The sequence below is a fragment of the Sinohyriopsis cumingii genome, chromosome 16 (assembly GCF_028554795.1).
Source record: "Sinohyriopsis cumingii isolate HCF-2022 chromosome 16, ASM2855479v2, whole genome shotgun sequence".
NCBI lineage: Eukaryota > Metazoa > Mollusca > Bivalvia > Unionida > Unionidae > Sinohyriopsis > Sinohyriopsis cumingii.
This window is the reverse complement of record NC_142976.1, coordinates 37,494,583-37,517,358: the sequence shown is the minus strand read 5'-3', so window position 1 is coordinate 37,517,358 and position 22,776 is coordinate 37,494,583. Positions and strand designations below refer to the sequence as shown.

Genomic DNA, 22,776 nt, shown 5'->3' with positions numbered 1-22,776 from the left:
GTATTTTATTGCTTTGATTACTGTATAGTTTTTACTGTGTTGTTAAATTTTCATGGATTTACTATTAAGAAATATTGGAGATGTTGAATTTTGCAATGTTGACATTTTGTTGCAAAAATTGTTTGACCTCCTTTTGATTTTCAACTTGACTGCTAATGTTGTGGGGAAAAAAACATGCAGAAATTGTGCTATCATGATACATGGCTACAGATTCCATTCAATAAATCAGTAAAATAAATAGTGAGTTAATTCAACACCTTTCTTTATAGGCATGCATGATGCAAACAGAAGCAGAAAGTATAAATAATAGCAAACTTAATTACAAAGAAACAGGTCATTCAAAGCAAAAAATCCAAAAGAAAATGAAAAGCAAAGAGGACAAAATGAAATACACCTACCTTTTCTATCACTCTTCCTTGCCTGAAAAAGGAAAAAAAGCATTAAAATGGAATGAAAAAGTCATAATCAACCATTCTGTAAAGAAATTAAAATCATCAAAAGGAAATTTACAAAATAACAGAATCTTTAAAAAAAATCTTCTCTTACTCCTGAAGATTATTTTCCTGAACTTTAACCCTTCATAACGTGAATGTAAACAATTCATTATATGTCTTGCTAGAACTTAATTGTTGCACTGAAGTTACTAAATGCAGAAATATGTAGTGAAAATCTCTTTTGTAGCAAAGATCTTGGAATCAGTGAAAATATTTATGTTTAGACAAATTTGATTGGAAAATGGGGTTCATACAGAGGTCACTGGCATTTGAAACGGAATACCTCAATCATGACTTAATTATATCTTGTACTTCATTAATTCCAAATTAATTACTGTATAAAAATACAGTACCAATCATTCTCTATTGCATGGTGATAGAATATGTCAATAAAACCATGAGGTACATTTCATGTTATGTAATAATGGAAACACAACAATATAGGGGGCCAGCTAGTTAAAACAAACATCTGTTTTATGCATGATGTTGTTTTAAAAAACTTCTGAAGAATGTGATTCAACCTGTCCATTTCTTCTCTTTCTTTGAAAAAAACACAAAAATGTACAAAATGCATATATGCATATGATTTTCATTCACCAGATAATGGTGTATTTTTAAAAGCAACAATTTTTCAAAACTGTAAAACAGATTTAAGACAAAGAACTCAACTAAAGTTAATAGTTGGTCAAATCACATTCTCAGACTTTGAAACTTTACATTACTGAAGAGAAAAGCCTGTTTAAACTAGACAACCCTCAATGTCAGTGGTTCCCAACCTCAAGGTCGCAAGGATGTTTTGAAGGGTTGCCAGGATTTCTTTTGAGGATGGCAAAACTTACCAAAATGTGGAAACTGGGTCATGAGGCTCAGAAAAATTATTTTTAGGGTCATGGCCAAAAGAGGTTAGGAACCACTGCACCACACTGTTTGCATTTGTACTCCCTCTCATACATAACCCAAAAGTCTGCCCGCATGGTTTTATAAACATAACCATGCATGAGACACATTGGAAGCCATTCAAAAAACCTCAGCTGTATTTAATAAAGCTTTCATCTCAAGATAAGTAAAAGTTGAGATCAAAACAGAATTTCAAAATGATAACTATGAAGAAAATGTCATGTTACATGAGGATTTGACCCCGATACAGATATACACTAGTCATATTCATCTCATCTGTAATGTATATATATTATAACCCCATTTTCATTCATTTGGAATCACTAGTCGATATGTGTAAATTGAAAGCTAATTATGACAGGATAGAAACACTGTAAAATTAAAAAGATGTTTTGGGGTGATAATCCTTACACAAAATAATACACTGTCCATATGCCGTAACCAATGAGCTATCTGGAAAACAATGTATGCCATTATTATGACAATAAAAACATTCCAAGTCTGAATTTGAATTCTGCATTTTATGAAGATCAAAAAAAGGTTTAATAATGTACAGTACCTAGCTAAGTACCTCTGCAATTTATCAGCAAAATTATGTATACTGACTGTATGATAAATGTTGCTTAAAAGTTGGGGAACACCTCTCCTCCACCCCCAATATTTAAGAAATTAAAGAAAACAATTTATGTTAGCTGATGTTTCATTCTGAATTTCAGTAATATCTGCACTCTCACTTTATTTTGAAAACTTTTGGATGAATAACATATTATATCTATATTTCTGGGGTTCAAAAACCTACCACAGTTGGGACAAAAGTTCATTCAGTTTAGCCTTGTCTTTTCAAATGTTAAGTAATGCATATTTAAAAGAATTATCTTATTTCTGCTAGTTTTCATTTAAAAAAAATTAGGATTAAATTCAGAATTTCATTTCATATGCCATTTGATATTTAAATATTTACTAACAAAATATGTTAGTAATTATTAACAATGCTCATGTGTTGCTGTGGTTTCAGAAAATATATTAGTACAGATTAGTCATTACCTACACTTCTGGAGAAAAAAAATCTGAACAAAATTTACATTTTATATGGATGAAAAAGGTATCTCATATATACTCGCTTATAACGTATGTCCAACTATAAACAGCACAGACCCAGAACTGCCATTGCATAATGTGCTAGAAGATCTGGGTCTATGGATTTTTTTAAAAAGAGTAACCAGTAGAACAAACAAAACAGACCCTGATCTTGCACATTATGCACTGGCAGATCTGGATCTATGATGTTTGAATTGGACTTCCCTTACATGTGATTATATATGGTATTTAGCCTTTATGGAAGCATATAGAAGTAATACTGCCAGGATTGAGATTTATGAAAAATGAAGTTAGTAAATAAAGGAACAACCTCACTAATTCTTGCCTGGGTTTTAAAACAAATCTGCCATTGTATGTATGGCAGAATGTCTTGCAGATCCCTCCACCATTTTACTGTGACACCCATAACCAATGAGGTAGAGTGATAAACTGCTTGACCATGATTATACATTTACGCGCAGGGATTTCAATATTTACAACGCAAAGGGAATAAAGTGCCTTGCCCAATGACACACACTGGTAGCTGACCCATGGGTGGTCCAATGAAAGCATTTGAACCTGTACCCTTTTGTTGTGAGTCTGGCATGATTACCACTGAACCACCAGGGCTCCCAACCCTTAAAGACCTTTAAAGATGAAGCTAGTAAAATAAAGATCAATCTAAAACTAATACAATATAAAAAATATACAAGGCGGCTCAGGAAATGCATGCAATAAAAGATCTATTAAACTGCATTATTGTTGTATTATTAATAATAATAATAATAAAAACAATAATGATAATAACAACAATAACAATAATAATAATACTATTATTATAAAGACTCAAACATTATGTTTTAAATGTTATTATGGACAAGCAGTATGTTAAAGAAAATACAGTGATGGGGATGAACTTGAATAATTAAAGAATAACCTAATCCATACTGCACATGAAAAAACTTCAAAGCATATTTGACCTTCACATTTTTAATAAATGAAGGCCAATCAAAAGTTCATCCCATACCAATGGTTGATATCACAGCAATATCATGTCCTTTTAACAATACTCATTCCCTTGTGACAGAAAGGCATGCAAATACTGTTAGTGGAAGAAAATACTATCTTATAATGAATAATTAAAAGAAGAAATGCTGACAAAAATATGACATATGCTTGGTGTAAGAGATTTTAGTAGAAAGAGATCCTTGACAAAAATTGTCATCAAATGATGCAAGCAGACAAACTAATGAAAGCACTTAAAAATGACTTTACATCAGATGTCCAACCCATTCCAACACTACCATCTGAGAAAAATCTAAAAGTCTGCGTAAACTGCTACTCTAGAAGATGTGAAATCTTTTCTATGTTCAACCATCAAAGACCAAAGAATCAAACTTCAGAACTTCATAATCTTACTGTCTCAGCATCAGCTTCATGAACTGTTTGTTTTCTGATGAAATGATGCCTGACATTAGTCTGACTTTTTACTGTGGCACTTATCACTTGCAGATCATCTGAATCAGAATTATCTGGCGTCTTGCTCTGAACTATGGATTTATAAGCTGGCGATGCCTTGAAAGGTATTGCAAAAATGTGCCGCTATTAGACATGTTGAAGAATTGATAACTATTCACACATAAAAATAACATAGATCTTTGTTGTTCTTGTATATTATATTTTATTGTCAATGCAATGAGGAAGTTGATTTACTGTATGTATGACTGACTGACTGACTGACTGACTGACTGACTTTATTTCCTCTTTAAAAAGAGATTACATCAGATTAAACAAATTCAGAATAATACAAGATCATAAAATAGAACAGAAAAGTGACAAAGATACAGTAGTAATACAATTGTAATACTGTGTAAGCTACCGTATTGACAAAACGAAATATCTCAATACCAGCAATTATGCAAATCTGCAATCATTTGGCGGAGCATGGCACTGATCTTTTAACAGTTGCTTGATGATGATAATATTTCGAAAAGTTAATACGTCTATAGTGTTATGTGCTTAACATTAAGTCCGAGATAGCAACGAAAATGAAATGTAAAACTTATAACAGTGTAATTCTATATGTAGTTTCTTTTCTTCATATGACGCATGTATTTATGCATATATATACTTGTTTGCGCGTATGCGTGCGTGCATGCATTTATCTATGACTTGGAAAAATCATCAAATAGAAATAAAGAAAACAACTGGCTGGATATGGAGGTTGCTGTTGAAGGTATGTATGGATTATCATCAGTCACAATGTGTGTGTATTTGTGAATATCAGCAGGAAGGCATTTAGATATGATACTTTCGTTATAACAGTTTAAACAACTATACTGTGCCAATGGAAGTAACAAATGTGTCCTTTTCAATTCAAGTTCAAAATGTTCTAATGGCTCATGAATGTTCCACTCCTAAAGATATACATGCCATGTCACTCCTTTTTTAAACTCCTGCTTTACAACAGATTATTCTATTACAAGTGTGTTGTCTTTTCCAGGAAGCATCCATTGTTGTATAGATAGAAGTAATGCTATTGTATATGTACATAAAAACTCTACTAAATGCAAACATAAGGATCTAAGTGACCTAATTTTGATAAGATGGTAATGTATATACCCAATGGGTATCAGTGCATAAAGACTAATGAAGCATGAAATCACAGCGACTTACTTGTAGCAGAAAAGTATTCTATTCTCCAAGGTCCAACCACACAAAAGCCCACGACCATGCAACCCATCATGCACAAGACAATGACTTCAGAGCAAAATTAACCAACTCTGACAGATAACTAAATCTGTGTCTATAAAACATATATGACTCCATTACAGACCATTACTTTTCCCCAGCAACAGTTTTCACCTTTTTTGTAGGCCATTAAAAATGCATAGACTTACCAACACATACCTGCAGTAAAACTATATAAGCCCTCTTCTATTATTGAGGTGGGATAATAAAAATGTAATTGTATTATGCCCCGTCCACATTCACAATGGACCACAAGAAAGATTTTTTTAAAAATGAGCAAATAAAGCAGCAATTACAAAGACATGTTTAATGTGTTCCAAAGAGGCATAAAACCATACTCTGATACCAAAAAAACCACTCCCATCTTATACAGTTATCTGAGCTGTGTTCAACTATAAAAGCAAGGTATTTTCTTCTGTGCCACCACCATGATAATATATGTACCACTTTATCACAGAAAAAGTTAAATATCACAACTTCAGACACAACTGTATATTCTTTATCTGGATTTGTTTTGATATCTGCTTCCTAACTATAAGCCCCTGACCCCAATCTGAATTTTTACTTCAGCATGTACCACATTTGTGTCATCCAAATTAAGATGTTCCCATATCCAGTGCAGAACCTCAAATTTATTGTCTGGTGATTCCTTGAAAGGAATTGCAACAGCATAAGCTTTCACATTGGCATAACCAGTGACAGATGATAGTAACAAATGAATTTCAGTTTCTAGTGTCTACACTTATGTTTTGTCACATTATTTTCCTATTTATTATGGACATGACATCGTATCACAAAATTTTATGTCAGATTGTGACAGAATATATAGAAATGTTACATAGCACCATCACTAATGCAAAGTCTTTGCTGTTATAACAAAAATAAAGATTCGAATTTATTTTCATACAACATGAAATTAATCAAACTCAAAATGAAACTTGCTGCTAGCACCTCCTGACACATAATATTAATCAACATGTGTCATATGTTTTATGTAAAATGAATACCCATGTAAGATCCCTTATAGTCATTGCCATTATGTCAGGAAATTGAAAAGATCTCTTAGATATATCACCAGTACCCAATAATGCCAGATTTCATAGATATATCACCAGTACCCAATAATGCCAGGTCTCTTAGATATATCAACTGTACCCAATAATGCCATGTTTCATAGATATATCACTAGTACCCAATAATGCCAGATCTTTTAGAGATATCAACAGTAGCCAATAACACCAGATCTCTTAGAGATATCAACAGTAGCCAATAATGCCAGATCTCTTAGATATATTGCCAGTACAAATTAATTCCAGATTTCTTATATATATACAAATACTACCCAATAATGCCTTCCTGATCTTACAAAACTATTCAGTATAATAAAAAGGTCTAAGCTAAAGAAAAAAATCAACAAAATAATAGAAAAATAATGACTGGAAAAGACCTATTATCTATGAATAAGGCAAAAAAGTCAGGCTGCAAGCTTGCAACACTAAAGCATAACACTGCTTGACTTAACGTAGTTATCTCAGTTACTGCAAGAAGACATGGCTTCCTAAAGTTATAGATGCTATATTACAAACAAAAGCAAGATAAAAACAGTACAAAACTCATAAAAACTGAGCTGTTATTATAATGTTAATACATTCTGAAGTTATTAAATAACCAAACCAGATTCAATGTGAAGTTTCTATGTGATGCAAAGAATACACAAAGCAAGATTTAGGCATGTGAAGTTTCTACGTTATGCAAAGAATACACAAAACAGATTTTGACAGAAGCAAAGTTCCCAATTAAAGGTTAGTTACAATGTTGATAGATGCAGAAATAACAGGATATAGGTTGGTTTTTAGATACATATATGTGTGTTTTATGCATACATTGGTGCTCTCCTTTTTCACTTCCTTTGGTTTCACCTCTTTACGCACTAAATGACCTCGAACCCCTGCTTGGATTCTGGTGGCAGCTTCACTGATTTGTGGATCATCCAAGTTTATATGTGTAGGCTTTATGCTTTTAACTTTATCAGCCTTTCCCTTGAAAACAAAAATTAATCCTTTGATAGAAATTAAATGTACATACTTTTGGAAACATATCCTGTTACCATAAAGAGAATTCCCTACACAGCTCATGTTGCACTTTCAGTAATATTCTTAACTTTAAAAAATGCTTGACATTAATTTAGATGAAATCACAAATAACATTTTCAAACTTTGTTTCCAAATAATAGTATCGATCATCTGGGCATATATGATCTGAGTTTCTATACTAAAGCAAAGCTGACCTGAAGATGTTTTTGTTCTCTTACTTCTTATTCATTTGCTAAAAATATTGTCATGGTATGTCACTTTCATTACTGGGTGAATGTACGGTTTGTTGCTCAGTATGAATTTTAGGCAACTTTTGAGATAAATGGAAGAAAAAAAACTTTTCACAGGGATATCATGTGTGCTTATCCCACAGAATTTACAGGGATATTACATGTGCTTCTTCCACATAATTAACAGGGATATTACATGTGCTTCTTCCACATAATTAACAGGGATATGACATGTGTTTATCCCACTGAACTAACAGGGATATGACATGTGCTTATCCCACAGAATGTACAGGGATATTACATGTGCTTCTCCCACATAATTAACAGGGATATGACATGTGTTTATCCCACTGAACTAACAGGGATATGACATGTGTTTATCCCACAGAATGTACAGGGATATTACATGTGCTTCTTCCTCAGAATTAACAGGGATATTACAGGTATTTAGAAAACATTATTTAGAAATGGCTGTGAGGCCTATTATTGTCATCTCATCACCTTCAAATAGTGGTCTGTTGTGTTTGCAGACCATGCATACAAACTAGTCATGTGTTAAGATGTGATGGCATTTGCACTTGTTAAACTTTGTTTTAAAGGCATAGTGACATATCTGCACACATAAGGAATTTGTGATTTGTGTTTTTGCACAAATACATGCAACATTTTCATGAATAATCCAAGTGTAATCCACAATTCTCTCATCTAAACCACAATCTGTCTGATTATCAGCCTATCCATCTTTAATACAAAGTTTTTGTCAAATCTGACTTTACAAAAGCTTTTCCTATAGACAAGTCTGCCCCAGTTTAAACAACAGATTATATGGCTTCCATCCCAACCCTATACCAGCTTGTCATATGGGAAATATTGCAAAATGCCTACGAGAGAAAATAACATGTTGATTGTTATGACAAGAAAGGAATCTCTCCACAGACTACATGAGATATTTATATCCAATAAAGTCATCTCTCTAAAGAGTGTATGAGATATTAACATCAACTACATGTACATGAAAAGTATTAAATGTCATCTATTGTGATAATAATTCTATACAGAATAAAGTCCTCACTTATTTTTTTCCGATGTCAATTACATTCTTTGAGCTTCAAACAATGAACTTTAAGAAATATTACATTGGACTTAATTTTCACTCAATCAGAATCTAGACTAAACTTTAGACCCAGGCTTAAGTTCTACTATTGAAATCTAGACAGAAGCATCCATGTTGTTCTGCCTTTCAGGAGTGACATAAAAATTAAACAATTCATACATAAATATACTTACATCTGACCCAGTTTTTTTCCCAAAGAAAGCAAACTCAATTAGCTGACAAATGTCATAGAAAATTTCCTTCAGGTCTCTGTCACCATTTAGCTGAAATTGAACAAATATTATAAAAAGGGAGTGTGATATAATCCTAACTTTAAAAAACCATCCAAAAATGCATTATGATATACATGTCTTAGAGTTGTTTGGGCAAAAATGCAAAGTCCACTTCAATAAATTGACATTTTATATTCTCCATATAAAGGTAAAGATATACTTAGAGTTTTCAAAGTCATTACATAAATGGTTGGGCTTGCAAACAATGATATTCCAATGCAATATATTTACAGTACAAGGTGCTGAGAAGCCAAATAAATACAAAATGACAAACATATACTGATGAAGAAACTTTCATCACAAAAGAAAAATCTCTCTCTCTCTCCTAAAAAAAATCAAAGAGTATTTACTAACCACAACCAGCTGGCCGTTGTCCTCATAATGTTTGAGAATCGGAAGAGTGTTGTTCTTGTAAAAATTGAGTCTGTTTGCTATTGCATTCAGGTTATCATCCACCCTGTCCTCATTCCTGCCTCTGTCAACCAGTCTTTTCTGCATGTAGTATTCTTCACAATCCAATAATAAAACAAAATTCAAGCCACCAATCTGCAATAGAAGTGTTGTATATTGAATTCTATAACATAAACTTACACACTTTTTCCACAAAGACATTCTTTTTTAAGCAAAAGTAAATGTAGTTTAATGGGCAGGCATAGTTCTTTACAATTCAAATTACTTTAGTCACCTACAAATCGCTCCCACTGAAACATTTCAAGTATGAGTTTCATTTCTTAAACCATATTTGATAGGCAGAGACATAGACAAATTACCTCCCTTGAGTCATCCAAAGTTGATTAACTTGGCAAAGCATTCTCTAAAGATAATTTTTTTAGAATTTAGTCTGAAGTTAAGCATCAAAACAATTCTTTTTTTTCTCTAATGAACAATATAACTTGCTTCTCTTGCCAACTCAATGGCACAAATCTGAAAACTTCATTCTTGAATTTCCACCATTATATGATAGAAGTGTTGAGTATAATTTTGGATGGCTAATTCAAGGGATAAAATATAAGCAAACTAACTATTATTGTGCATAAAAATTCAGTTGTAATCATCTGCACATGCAATGCAGAGCTCAGAATGGTTTACTTGTATATTAGAGGTTACAGAATTTTCATACCAAGACAAACTAGAACTAAAAAATTCAATTTTAAGCAGAATCTTAGGGCAAATTTTGTCCACCTAGGACATAAAAGTTTTTATTGGTAACTTATGTCCTTAATGTATATCATGGAACAAACTGAAGTGTGTATTGTATACAATTTCACTACATTTCATAGCAAATACTGTGGACCTCACATGTAAACCTATTACATAAGACGTTAATCATACTCCAACAGGTAAAATTCAAATTACCTTGGTCAGAAATTCTTTGTAAAATTTTCTATCACCATTTCTATGTTTAATTCTTTATTAGTTACATTTTGTTTAGCTTGATCACTGAGCCTTACTTTTACACCAAAGTGATTACAATGTGTTGTCCATTTAACTCCACTGATTTCCATACTTACATGTTTATTGAATTCTTCCACTTGGTGTTTGTCCCTGGGATAACCTTCTATAATAAATGCTTTTGCATCAGGATATTGTTTTAGACTTCTGGTTAAAAGGTCTATTGTCATTTCCTGAAACAAACAATTATCACAATTTTAAAAAACTAGCATTGAAAACTGATATTTACCTGGATGTTGTGGAAATGAAGACAGTAGAAACAGTATATAGTAAATAACAGCATCAGCGGCAGTAGTAGTAGCAGAAGTAGTGGTAGGTGATAAAATTCTTTATATGGTTCTTGATATGATGAAATGCTTAATGCATTCATTTTTATACTTTTATTTATTATGCCATACATCAGAATTCTCAGGGACATGGAAAAATAAGAAATCTAAGATCAGTAATCTTGACACAATAATTAATCCAACCTAAACTGCATGAATATCAATTACAATAATGCCAAGAATTGTTCATGTAATCATGAATAGTTTCAATAAAGTATCCATTAATAAAGTAACAGTTTTTCTTAATAATGTTGTGGAACAAATTAAATAAACAGAATTAAGAATACACAGAAGCCTTTTCATCCCAAATTTGTTTATCCAAAATAATGTGATATTTGTAAAACAGTTGTTTCTGGGAAAAGATATCCTTCCCATGTTATTTTTCAAAATCTATTTTGTTTATTTATATTCCTTTTAAATTCATACAAAATAGGTGGAAAGAAAACAATTTAGATTAATAAGGGCTGTAATGTATTAAAGTTTCTCATGAACCATGAATATTTAAATCATATCCATCAAATTTTATCAAATAAACTTATATACATGTGATATCTCCTTGAATTTCCAGAAATCTCCCAGAAAATCTGTAAAACTCCTGGTTTATCCACAAGAGACCAAATCTCCCCATTTTTTAACAACTCAGGTATTTTATAAGATTTTATGATGACAATGTTTAATTGTCTTATAAATAAATAAATAAATAAATAAATAAATAAATATATAATCTTTAAAACCCAGACAAATACAGTCGTCTCTGAAGGTAATAATTGTGAAATTATTTATTGCAAATAAATTTAGACATCTGACACATGGTAGCAAGAATTATAAGAAATAAATTGTCTAAAAAATACATATAAAATGAAAGAAACAGTATGTTCTAGTATGGCTTGGTAAATATGATAATTAAATGACACATGGGCTTATGAATGGAAATATCTTTTTAAGGTAAATATGTCAAAATTTTGTAAAAGCTGGTGATGAACTATAATCATCAATATTTGACTTATCATAGAAGAAATATGGTAATACATATACCGCCACACACAGCAGGTAATAAATTATGAATAAATATGCACAATGCCGGGTCAGTGTGCAAACCAAACATAAAATTTGACTCAGTGATATAGATATATTGACCTATAAATATAATTAAGTGTGTAATACTTGTGGTGCCATTTCTCCTTTTTGAACAAGTGAGCTGACCATTCCCCACTTTTTGTCTGCTGTGCCCTTTGTGGCTATCTCAGTCCTGAGGATATCACCCATGGACAGGTGAACAAAGGTTTTATATCTGTCCACAATCATTTTACACTGTGTACCTTTACCACTGCCTGGGCCACCTTGAAAGAAACATATATATATTTATTTATGCTAAGCAGTGAATTACTTGATTTTCTAATTAAAATAATATTAATATTTCACTGTAGTGAAAAAATAACAATATTTTTTCACTATAGGAACTAGTTTTTGGGTCAGAACATACTTATACATTATACATTGATGAATTACTTGTGGTTGTTTTCTTATCAATAATCCCTGTCTGTTATCCTTGAAACTTGTAGTTTGTTATTCTGGAAGTATCATTTAATTTTTATCAATCTGATGTGGAACTAATTTTGTGCGGAGGTACACATAGCACAGCAGAACATGTACGGTAAACATATGACATTACCGTAAGAAATCTGCTATTTCACTGTGTCACAAACTTTAGGTAGCCAACGTATGTGAGCATAAAATAAAAAGAATATTTGCTTGAAACGAGTGAATAACGGATACATTTCATCTCGTGGGTGATAAACTCTAGTATTTCATCCACTCGATGATATATATCCGTTATTCACTCGTTTCAAGCAAATATCCTCTGTGTATTAGAACTACCATCATACATATTTGTACCACAGTATTTCTGAATATACAAAGGTATGCTGCAGTTACATTAGGGACCAAGAATTTCATTTTTCTGAGGCAGGGTCCTGACACTTTAAAAAAAATTATGTCTGTCAATAGCTGGAAAAACTACCGATTTGTCTGATTATAGCATAATAACAACATATTATATCTATTTAATAATATTAAAAATTAATTATCTTGATGCAAAAGAAAATAAAACATTATAACTTAAATTAACTGAAGCCTACAATTTACTAGCTACTCTAGCCAGGGAAACTTTGAGTGGGATACCAACACCCAGATCATATTTCCAGTCAGTTTGGGTGTTTTGAAGACTCAAAATATTTATTTTTGAGGTCATGGGGTGGAATAGAGTGGATGAAGCTAAAAAGCAATGTCATGCAATTGAGAATAAGTTATTTTTCTTATAAGCTTATAGACATTGTGAACAAAGGTTTTATATCTGTCCACAATCATTTTACACTGTGTACCTTTACCACTGCCTGGGCCACCTTGAAAGAAACATATAGTGAGCAATATTTAAACACCACAATCCAATAATAAATCCTACTTTTACTTGGCAACGTAAAATTTACACATGCTAAATATACATGTACTTGCTTGTATGCTGGATTCAAATACAAACTGCAGGGATCCATTTCCACATCCAGTGGATTTTAAAGACAAAACTGCAGGGATGAATTTCCACTAATTGTCTATAAGCTTATAAGAAAGATAACTTATTCTCAATTGGATGACATTGTTTTTCAGCTTCATCCACCCTATTCCACCCCATGACCTCAAAAATAAACATTTTGAGTCTTCAAAACACCCAAACTGACTGGAAATAAGGCATGCATTGTTGAGCCTAATAATTATACCACTCAACTCATAACTGAAGTACTTGGTTTACCAACTTATGGACTTACCAGCAACAAAAATAATAGGGCACTGAGGTAGACCTGATTTCCTGCCCTCATCTTTGACAGTAATGGTTGGGGGAGGAATAACACTGGTGTGTGTTTCTTGTTTAAGTTCTGTCTTTGATTCCTCCCTCTCCTCTCTTCTAGCCTTGTAGACTGAAGCTGGTGGAATTAGGTCCACAGAATTATCTGTCTTAGCCATTGGAGGAACGTCTACAAAATGAGGAAGAATTTAGGTATCATTGTACATTAATGCTTTTTCACAGAACAGTTGATACAAGAGCAATAATCTCAATAATTTCCGAGTGTTGGAAAAGCCAAATATTTAAATTATTTTAAAATTTCCAAATATTTCAGACAAAGCAGCAAAAATATTACATCTATATTTATCACAAGACAAAAATATTTCATTTCTATTTAACAAAGAATTAAAAAAAGATTTGAAATAATTCAAACTACATTTGGTTGCCACTTAACTTATATTTCACAATGATGGGATATTACAACTGTAAAATAAATATGTAATGGGTTTACCAAATGTAAATTAACTTATGTCATATGATGGACAAAAGTAACATGAACTGTGCATAACACACCTGTCCCAGTTTACTAGGGACTATGCAGACACTAGTTAGAACATTTTGGAGGTTAATTAATGACCAATGTGTCTCAATGGCGTGAAGTTTGGTCAAGGTATGAGGTACTGAATTAAATTTTGTTGTACAGAAACCTTTTTTTATTAGACTTATCATGACCATAACCTTTGAAAACTTGACCCACAAATCTATATGCTGTTTTATTAACTCAGGTGTAAAAGTTATTCTGCAAAACCCATTTTTCTTTGAGATGCAATGACAATGACCCTTGACTTTTGAACAGTAAATCAATAAGCCTCTTCCATACCTTAAGTGTAAGCCGCCCATAAGCCACCTTTGTAAAGGCATGTGTCAAGAACTAAGGTTATGTTATAGATTTCATCCTTAAGTCAGTGACCTTGACCACTGACCTCAAGACTGTACAAATCAACAGGCTTCTTCCTTACTCACAAGTCACACACATACTTTGAAGCTACCTGGTTAAGATCTGAAATTTGCATGCAGAAACAACTTTTCTACTTTCAGTTCTTGACCTTTAAACTCAGAATCAATAGACATTTAATTACCCCAACTGCAAGTCATCCGTGAATTTTGTCCAGGTCCATGATCATGAACTAATGTTCATGTATTGTTTCTTCTTTAAGTCACTGAGACCTTTGATCTTTTCACCCCAACATCTACATCCTTTTTGCATACCCCAAGCACAAACCATCCACAAAGTTTTGCCCAGGTCTGTTGTGTACAAATAATGTTATTATGTGGAAACTACTTTCTTCTTTCAGTCACAGTGACATACTGATCTTTCTCATTTTGACCCCCAAATCAATAGACCTTTTCCTTACCTCATGTGCAAGCCATCCACAAAGTTTGGTTAAGTCATGTGATGTAGAACTAATGTTATTGTGCAGGAACAATTTTTCTTTTTGAATTCAGTGACTTTGGCTGTTTACTTTTTGACCCTGAAATCAATAGGTTTCTTCCTTACCACAAGTGCATGCCAACTAGTCCATGCATGTGATGTGGAACTAATGTAATTGTGCAGAAAGAATTTTTAATTGTTCATTTGCAGTGACTATGACCTTTCACCCTGAAATGAACAGGGTTCCAATCTTTACCCTAAGTGCAAGCCATTCACAATGTTTGGTAACTAACGATGATGGAGACTATGAGTTATTGCTTGCAGACTAAATTGGCAGACAGATGGGACAACATCATAACATAATACATCGGAATATAAATAAGTACAATGAAGATTATATCTACTGATATTGTCCTATCCACATTTCAGTGCATTATCAGAATTAGAAGTGAGGGTTGTTCCAATAAAATATACTTGGGACCAAGGGAAGGCACTTTCAATGTGGAGTAGTCACCCATTGGTGTCATTTACTATTTTTAATCTTGTATTATTTTCACAGGAATTCATTGAGTAATCAGAGTACCTTGGTATCTATTTTTTTTAAAACTGCCTAATTATAATGAGAGACTTATTACTCTAGTGTTAGATTGGGGGATTTTACAATTAAAATTTAGATATTTTCCTCAGTGTGCATGCAAATCTTCAACTGGTCCATTTTGAAAACATGATTTGCACAGCCATTGCACAAAGTGCATAACTTAAGTAACTGGTCTTTCCTTGGCTACAGTGATTAATATTGACTAAAGACCATTTAAGTGATTATGTATAGGCCATCTGTTACATATTAAGGAAGGGAATGATTCAACAGAAGTGATTATCAAAGATAACATTACCTTTCACAATTCCATTAGGGTTATAAAGAGCTACTTGGCAATGTATCAGAGTTAAAAGCTTAATTAGAGATGGGAACACAGAACAACAGACACTAACAGAAAGATAATTCTACCCATCAATGGTCTCTTCGACGGAAAGCTATAATACACTACTTGACAAACATAGCACACAATGTGGACCCAAGACTCTCCATGTAGATTTATCTAAGAATTTTCTATCCCTATGCCAGTGCCAGAAAGCAGAGAAAAATGGCAGATATCTAAGGGGCTGGAATGTGTCACTTCAACATGTACCAGTCAGTCTAGTGCATTAGAATGATTGGTAGTTTGCATCCGGTAGATTTTCATACAGATTACAATTTTTCTGTCGGGCCAGGTGGTAAATCTGCCACTAGATTTATGTTAGAATTAGGATTTCACATCAATGTGCACATACACAGGTAATTAATGCAGATATCTTAACTTCAGATTGATAGAGAACTTAACCGGATGTGATGCTGCATTCATTGCAGCCAGCAATGAAGTGATCTCAAGGTCAATATTTGAAGTGATCTCTAGGTCATATATCAGAAGTGATCTCTAGGTCATATATTTGAAGTGATCTCTAGGTCAATATCTGAAGTGATCTCACGGTCATATATTAGAAGTGATCTCTAGGTCATATACTTGAAGTGATCACAAGGTCATATGGTTGAAGATCAGACACGCAAAGAAAAGTACTTAAAAAATATGGCAACTGTATGAAAATTGATCTCTGTTACCTTATAAGGACAAATGAATGCACTGCTTGATTGATTTAATGTATGTCATTTAACAGCAAGTCAGCACAATGTAGACTATATAATACCATGACAGACATAAAGTTCATACTAATAAAAGCAATAAACTGAACAAAATGAAAATATAAATATAAAAATGTAAAATGTATAAATACAGTAAGAGTACTGTCCAAAGTGCATTGTATGCCAGCTATGCATTTAATAGTTCTCCATGTAGGAACTATTAGAGCATGGTTCATTCCGGAGATTATTGACTAATGGGTCTCAGTGACCTGGACCTTTCATCAAGGTATGAAGTCTTGAACTAAAGATACTCTGCAGAAACACTTACTTTCTATTTAAGCGTACAGTGTAGCCACTGACTTGTTGACCCCAGAATCTGTAAGATGCTTTATTACCCTAAGAGAAATCCATCCAGAAAGTTGGGTCAAGAAACTTACTCCTGAATGAAAGTTATTTTGCCAAACCTATTTTTCTCTGAGTCACAATGACATTGACCTTTGGACCTCCAAATCCATAACCCTCTTCCATACCTAAAGTGAAAGCCCTCCTCAAACTATGGTTAAAGTACATAGTCTAAACTAAAGTTATGATGCAAAATTTATTTCTTCTTTTCAGTCACAGTAACCTTGATCTTTGACCTTTTGGACCCCAAAATTTATAGACTTCTTTCTCACTCCATGTGCAAGCCATCCAAAGAGTATGATCCATGTCTGTGATGCAGAACTCTATAAATTGTGCAAAAAATATCTTCTTGTTTCATAATGATCTTAACCTTTGACCCTTAGACCCCAAATTAAATAGGCTTTTATCTTACAATGTATAAATCAGTGACAAATTTTAGTTCAGGTACGTGGTCGAAAAATGGATCTTTTTTGCACAAACCATTTTTTTTTCTTCAGTTAGTGACCTGCACCTTTGACCACCAAATTTATAGACTGTGTCTTTGCCACAGATGCAAGCTATTTGCAGAGTTTGGTCCAGGTATGTGATGTAGAAATCATGTTATTGTGCAGAAACCAACAGTCTTCTTTTGCTTATCTTTAACAGTGGGTTACCTCCCTTGAGCAGGATTTTTAAAAACCCACTGCCACAGCACTTTAAATTTGGTGGTAAAAATGCCACCTGGAGTGGTATGATTCTTTTTATCTATTTTTTTTTTATAGATGACCTATGGGTTAATATAACCTTATAGCTACTATACATACTGAACGATAATATAATGTGAAAAGCATGCTTTGTTAGGTGAAAGTGACCTTCACCTTTTGACATTTTGATCCCAATGAGAGATGTAAAACTTAGGCTATGCAAAAGTTAAACATGTACAATACATACAGCTGTCTATTATTATAACCCAGTGGTTGAGTTTCATAACTGTTAACCATGCCATGCACCAAAGTGAAGTATAGTGGAAATGATAATTAATTTGATGAATGTGTTTGTTTTTAATGTGTGTAGGAGGAGGGTGGAATAAACAAATGCTAATCAGATTTAGAGTAATTATTTTAATTTAACAAATTTCATTTCAGTTTTTCACTTTATCATATTTGGGCATTTCATTTTTGTAAAATAATGTTTTTAAAAAGGAACTAAAAACAAGACAATAAGCTTTATGTTGGTTTCTTTCAACCCATATTATGACTGATTTGGCAGACCAATTCAAGTACAATGGTTGAACTTGGTCAAAGGGTACATGGTGACACTGCTTTATATAATGAAAGATTTTACACGTTAATAAAATATGAACCATATGAAATTAAAATTTCAAGAAAAAAATACTTTGCAAAACTCATTTAAAAACTGAGCTGCTTAACTAACATTGGATTAATCTAACATATGTAATGGGAAAGGTTTGTAATGTACAAATGCTACAAGACTGTAAAGAAAAATTATAACAATTATTACTCCTATTTTATCTGTTAACTTTACATTGTCAGAATCATGCAGTATTCTGTGACACTAAACACCCTGACATTGAATGCATGTGCAGAATATGTGCCTAAAAATAGTATGGTTTATTAGGAAATACTCTGCAAACAAACCATGTATGCTCATGTAGTAGACTTTAAGTTTTAATTTATTAGATTTGTTTGTGGATGAACTAAAGCAGATGTTTTGTCTATTTGAAAGTAGAGATGATAAAAGGAACAATGTGGATGAGTTTACTGAGTCACAAATAAAACTTTCAAACAAGAAATGAATGAATGTGATATTAGCTATGTCCAAAACAAACATGAGGGATGCAGTATTGAAATACCATTCTGATCATTAAAACAGTTATTTAGGAAAAACGTTCATAACTTTTTGTAAATGGAATGGTTTAGATTATGACCAATGCTCTCTTGTGTCTATAAAAATAGCATAGAAAAGCATACTGAGGGCAACGGCTATTGCATATCTATCAGAGACATACCATTTTATATGTGAAAGTACTAATTTTGTGGGGGGAAAAATGCAACTGAAGGTTTTGGTAGGAAAGTAAGCCAAGACAGACAGGATGAAATCACCAAACAGCAAGAGTGACCAGAGACAATTGAATGAGATTGTCAAAAGTGATGAAATATGGAATTGTCTTCCTGAACCAAACTTAAGAGAAAATAATAAAGTTTGGAGTGGAGAAAATGAGCAGTGGTCAGACTGCCAAGTGAATTTTATATGTATCTTTTTTATCAAAACGTCTGGTCATCCAGGTACCTGTGCCTGCCAGTACTAGTGTCACGGGACATGTTTTTGCATCCAAAGTGTTGTCAAAATTGTGGAACACTAACAACCCATCCATCTGCACATTGATACTTGAGGTATCCATCTACTCAATGTACTCCAAACTTTGCCACATCTTCCATACAGTCTTGATTAAGATCGAACTAATTTTTGGATGAATCCCATTTTTAAACATTTACTGAGGAGCAGATGATTCAAAGCTGCCATGCAGTTGGAAGTGCCATTTTCCAGTGTATGAAAATACCAAAAAGTGAATACCAAAAGGCATTAATAATTGGATAATCAAACTGAGAAAGTGTGTAGAGGTGCATGGGTTATACTTGTGAGAATGCACCGATGTACTACTACTGTTCACTAACCAGAACTATTCTCTGCAGTGCACAAACATTCTGAACTTTTTAAACATATCTAAATTCAGTTTTCAGAAAAATCCAATTTCTTCTGCTGAGACTAACTGACCTTTCATGTAACTGGTGTATCATTCCAGAATGCTTGACAATCAAATGCTTACCTTTCCTTTTTTTTATATGATTGGTAAACTGTGACTCAAAGAGTTGAGACAGGTCAAAAGCAATTTCTGTTGCATCCCTGTCTCCATCAAGCTGCAAGAAAAAGAAAAAAACATAAGAGATAAGGATCATCTATATACTCAGGCACAAATAAATCCATAATGTTTTCATTAGGAATATCTTTGATGTGGCCAGGTTCAATAAGTTTCCTCACTTTATACATCTGTTACAAATATATTCACATAATTTTAGTAGAAACTAGTTCCATAAAAATTTGTCACAGTATATAGATGTCTCTTTTATAGGTTTTGTACTTTCTTGGATCCCATTATATTATGGAATAATAATGTGATGTAATGTACAGCCAATATAAATCAACCTTGCCTAAGATGCAGAATACTTTTGCATGTTCCTTGAACTGCATTTTTTGATAGTGAGGGAAAATTGAAGTTACAAAAAAAATTCAAAGAATATGGTCTGAGATAAGTCTTATCTTCAACAAGCAAACTTCAAAAGCTGAAAACAGTCATCAAAACTGCTGCCAGCAACATTTTTATCACATTTAAAACAGTTGTGAGATAAATGAAAAATATTCAATTTAATACTGTCAATTACCTGACAATTCTCCACTATCCTTAAAACTTTGAAACCAATTATGCATTGTACCAAGTTAATTCAGGTGAATCATGATGGGGTGGGGGTCATAAGTTCATCTCAGTATAGAAGATGGAAGCCATCACTGATGAATTAAAATGAAATTGACAACTCTGCTGGTGGTGTAGGGTGTGGAGACTCCCTGTTTACCCCTCTATATTTGGTAACTTTAGCTTTTACAACAAGTTAGAGGCATATAGATTTTCTTGAATACTAACCACAACAACTTTGCCCATGTCATCATAGTGTTTGATGACTGGGAGTGTGTTATTCTTGAAGAAGCTGATTCGGCGTGAGATAGCTGCCAAGTTATCATCCAGATGTCCGCTCTTGTTCCCCCTGCTGAGTAACCTTTGTGTACAGTAATACTCATCACAGTCAAGCAGGAATACCATGTCGACTCGTCCAACCTAATGGAAAAGGAAATTTATCTTAATGCTGGTAGGAAAAGCATTAAGGGTTAATAGTTGGCACACCCAATGCAGAACCAGGACTCCCAGTCCCACCATGGCCATGTGATAGTATCTCCCTCCCTACCAAATGGTAGCCAGGGAATCCAACATTGAGAGTTTAACATGTCTGAAAGAACATTTCTACCAAGACTGATTCAAAAATGGAATTGTTGAGGAAAAAAATTGCTTTTGTATGGTATGGTAACCAAATGGTTAGTGGATATGCACCCTCCCCCAGCACTGATAGAACATGTCAGAGAAAAATGTTCTATACAGCTGTATAAAAACTAAGTTTGCTAGCTATGGCACCTATCCCCTCCCTTAATGAAAATGCATAGTCAACAAATCCAGTTTTCACCTGCTAGCCAGCAGTGATAATGTGGAGGAAATCATCTTGAAACTCAGATTTTTTTCATTGTACAAACTGGGGTATTTAATGAAATTTCACCTTACATACTATTATTCTTAACTGCCAGATTAATCTAAAAAGATTGTTGTCCATTGCTGAATGATCTAGAGGAATGGTAATCAATTTGTTCCTTTAAATATATCTCCACCTCCTCTACATCCCATTCCAACCTAATGATGGAGATAAATCTATAAAGAAAAGCACATAACTCTTCTGAAAATTTTGCAAGTGATTTGTCAACATGCATATCTTCTGCTGATGACCATAATCTGTACTAAGTTTCATGGCTGTAAGTTAAACAGGGCAACAGATCTGACAAAAATTGTGTGAGCACCAAAACTTGTCACTAGATACATCTTTAAATAACATTCATATTCACAGCAATCAATAATAAAACTGCAAATAAAAAATGATGAACTATCTGCATTAATGAGATTGTGTCATATGCTGCATTAAGTTAAAAGACAAAAAGGGCAATAACTCCAACACAACTTGTGGAAGCAAAATGATTTGATGAAACACACATCTTCAGATGATGACCATAGTAACCAAGAAGTTTCATGGCAATCCATCAAAAACTGTTTGACTAGTTGTACTAACAAGATTGTGTCATCCACTGCATAAATATATAATACAACAAGGGCAATAACTCCAGCAATTATTCTGGAAACAAAGTGATTTATTGATATGTGCATCTTTAGATGATGGCCATTATATTTACCAAGTTTATGGCAATCCATAAAAGTCTGTGGGACTAGTTATATGACTGTGTCATACATTGCATTAAGCCAGAAGACAAAAGGGAAAATAACTCTAACAACAAGTGTGCAGGAGCAAAATGATTTCATTGATATGCACATCTTCAGGTCCATTATACTTACCAGGTTCATGGCAATCCATCAAAAACTGCAGGACTAGTTGTATCAACAAGGGCTGCATGATTGGAAAGATCGAGAGACACAAATATTATTATACAAGTCAACATTTAGAGGGGGAGATATGACAATTCAACTAGGTTTGATTAAAACTGGTTTAATGATTTTGGAGATGTAAAAAACAAGTTTAAATTTGTGTTGCTTGGGAAAGCATTTGTTGCCAGGGGAGCATTAAAAAGCTACAAATCTGGAGAAGATATAAAAATATTATATTATATTGTTCATGAGTACATGAGCTAACCAGATAAGATTCCCACCTGTCCCACAATAAAAATGATTGATGCCTTAAACTCAACTGATTCTGTCGACCCATTTGTATATGGGTACCAGCATTTCTTGTAATGTCAATCTGCTCCCCACATGATGTCTAAATACTGAACCACCCTCACAAACCATTGACTCCAGGGTCTTGATTGTCTTGAACCACCATTTTTGCTATTTTAGCATCAC

At 33.2% G+C, this 22,776-nt stretch overlaps 1 protein-coding gene across 9 annotated transcripts in view; it reads right to left on the bottom strand.

Moving 5' to 3' along the window:
* Positions 1-22,776, bottom strand: part of LOC149780225 (uncharacterized) — a 120,665-nt gene that overhangs the window by 78,986 nt on the left and 18,903 nt on the right. For 5 of the 9 annotated variants that reach the window (XM_089936987.1, XM_089936988.1, XM_089936986.1 and 2 more), the window contains 9 exons: positions 20,749-20,940; positions 19,879-19,969; positions 13,526-13,732; positions 11,871-12,046; positions 10,440-10,553; positions 9,283-9,474; positions 8,830-8,919; positions 7,103-7,258; positions 399-420 (listed from right to left, as the gene is read on the bottom strand). In XM_089936987.1, coding sequence (XP_089793113.1) covers positions 399-420; positions 7,103-7,258; positions 8,830-8,919; positions 9,283-9,474; positions 10,440-10,553; positions 11,871-12,046; positions 13,526-13,732; positions 19,879-19,969; positions 20,749-20,940 — 1,240 coding nt within the window. The remainder of the gene's footprint in view (positions 1-398; positions 421-7,102; positions 7,259-8,829; positions 8,920-9,282; positions 9,475-10,439; positions 10,554-11,870; positions 12,047-13,525; positions 13,733-19,878; positions 19,970-20,748; positions 20,941-22,776) is intronic. The other 4 variants (XM_089936989.1, XM_089936992.1, XM_089936993.1 and 1 more) reach the window with 2 other exon arrangements.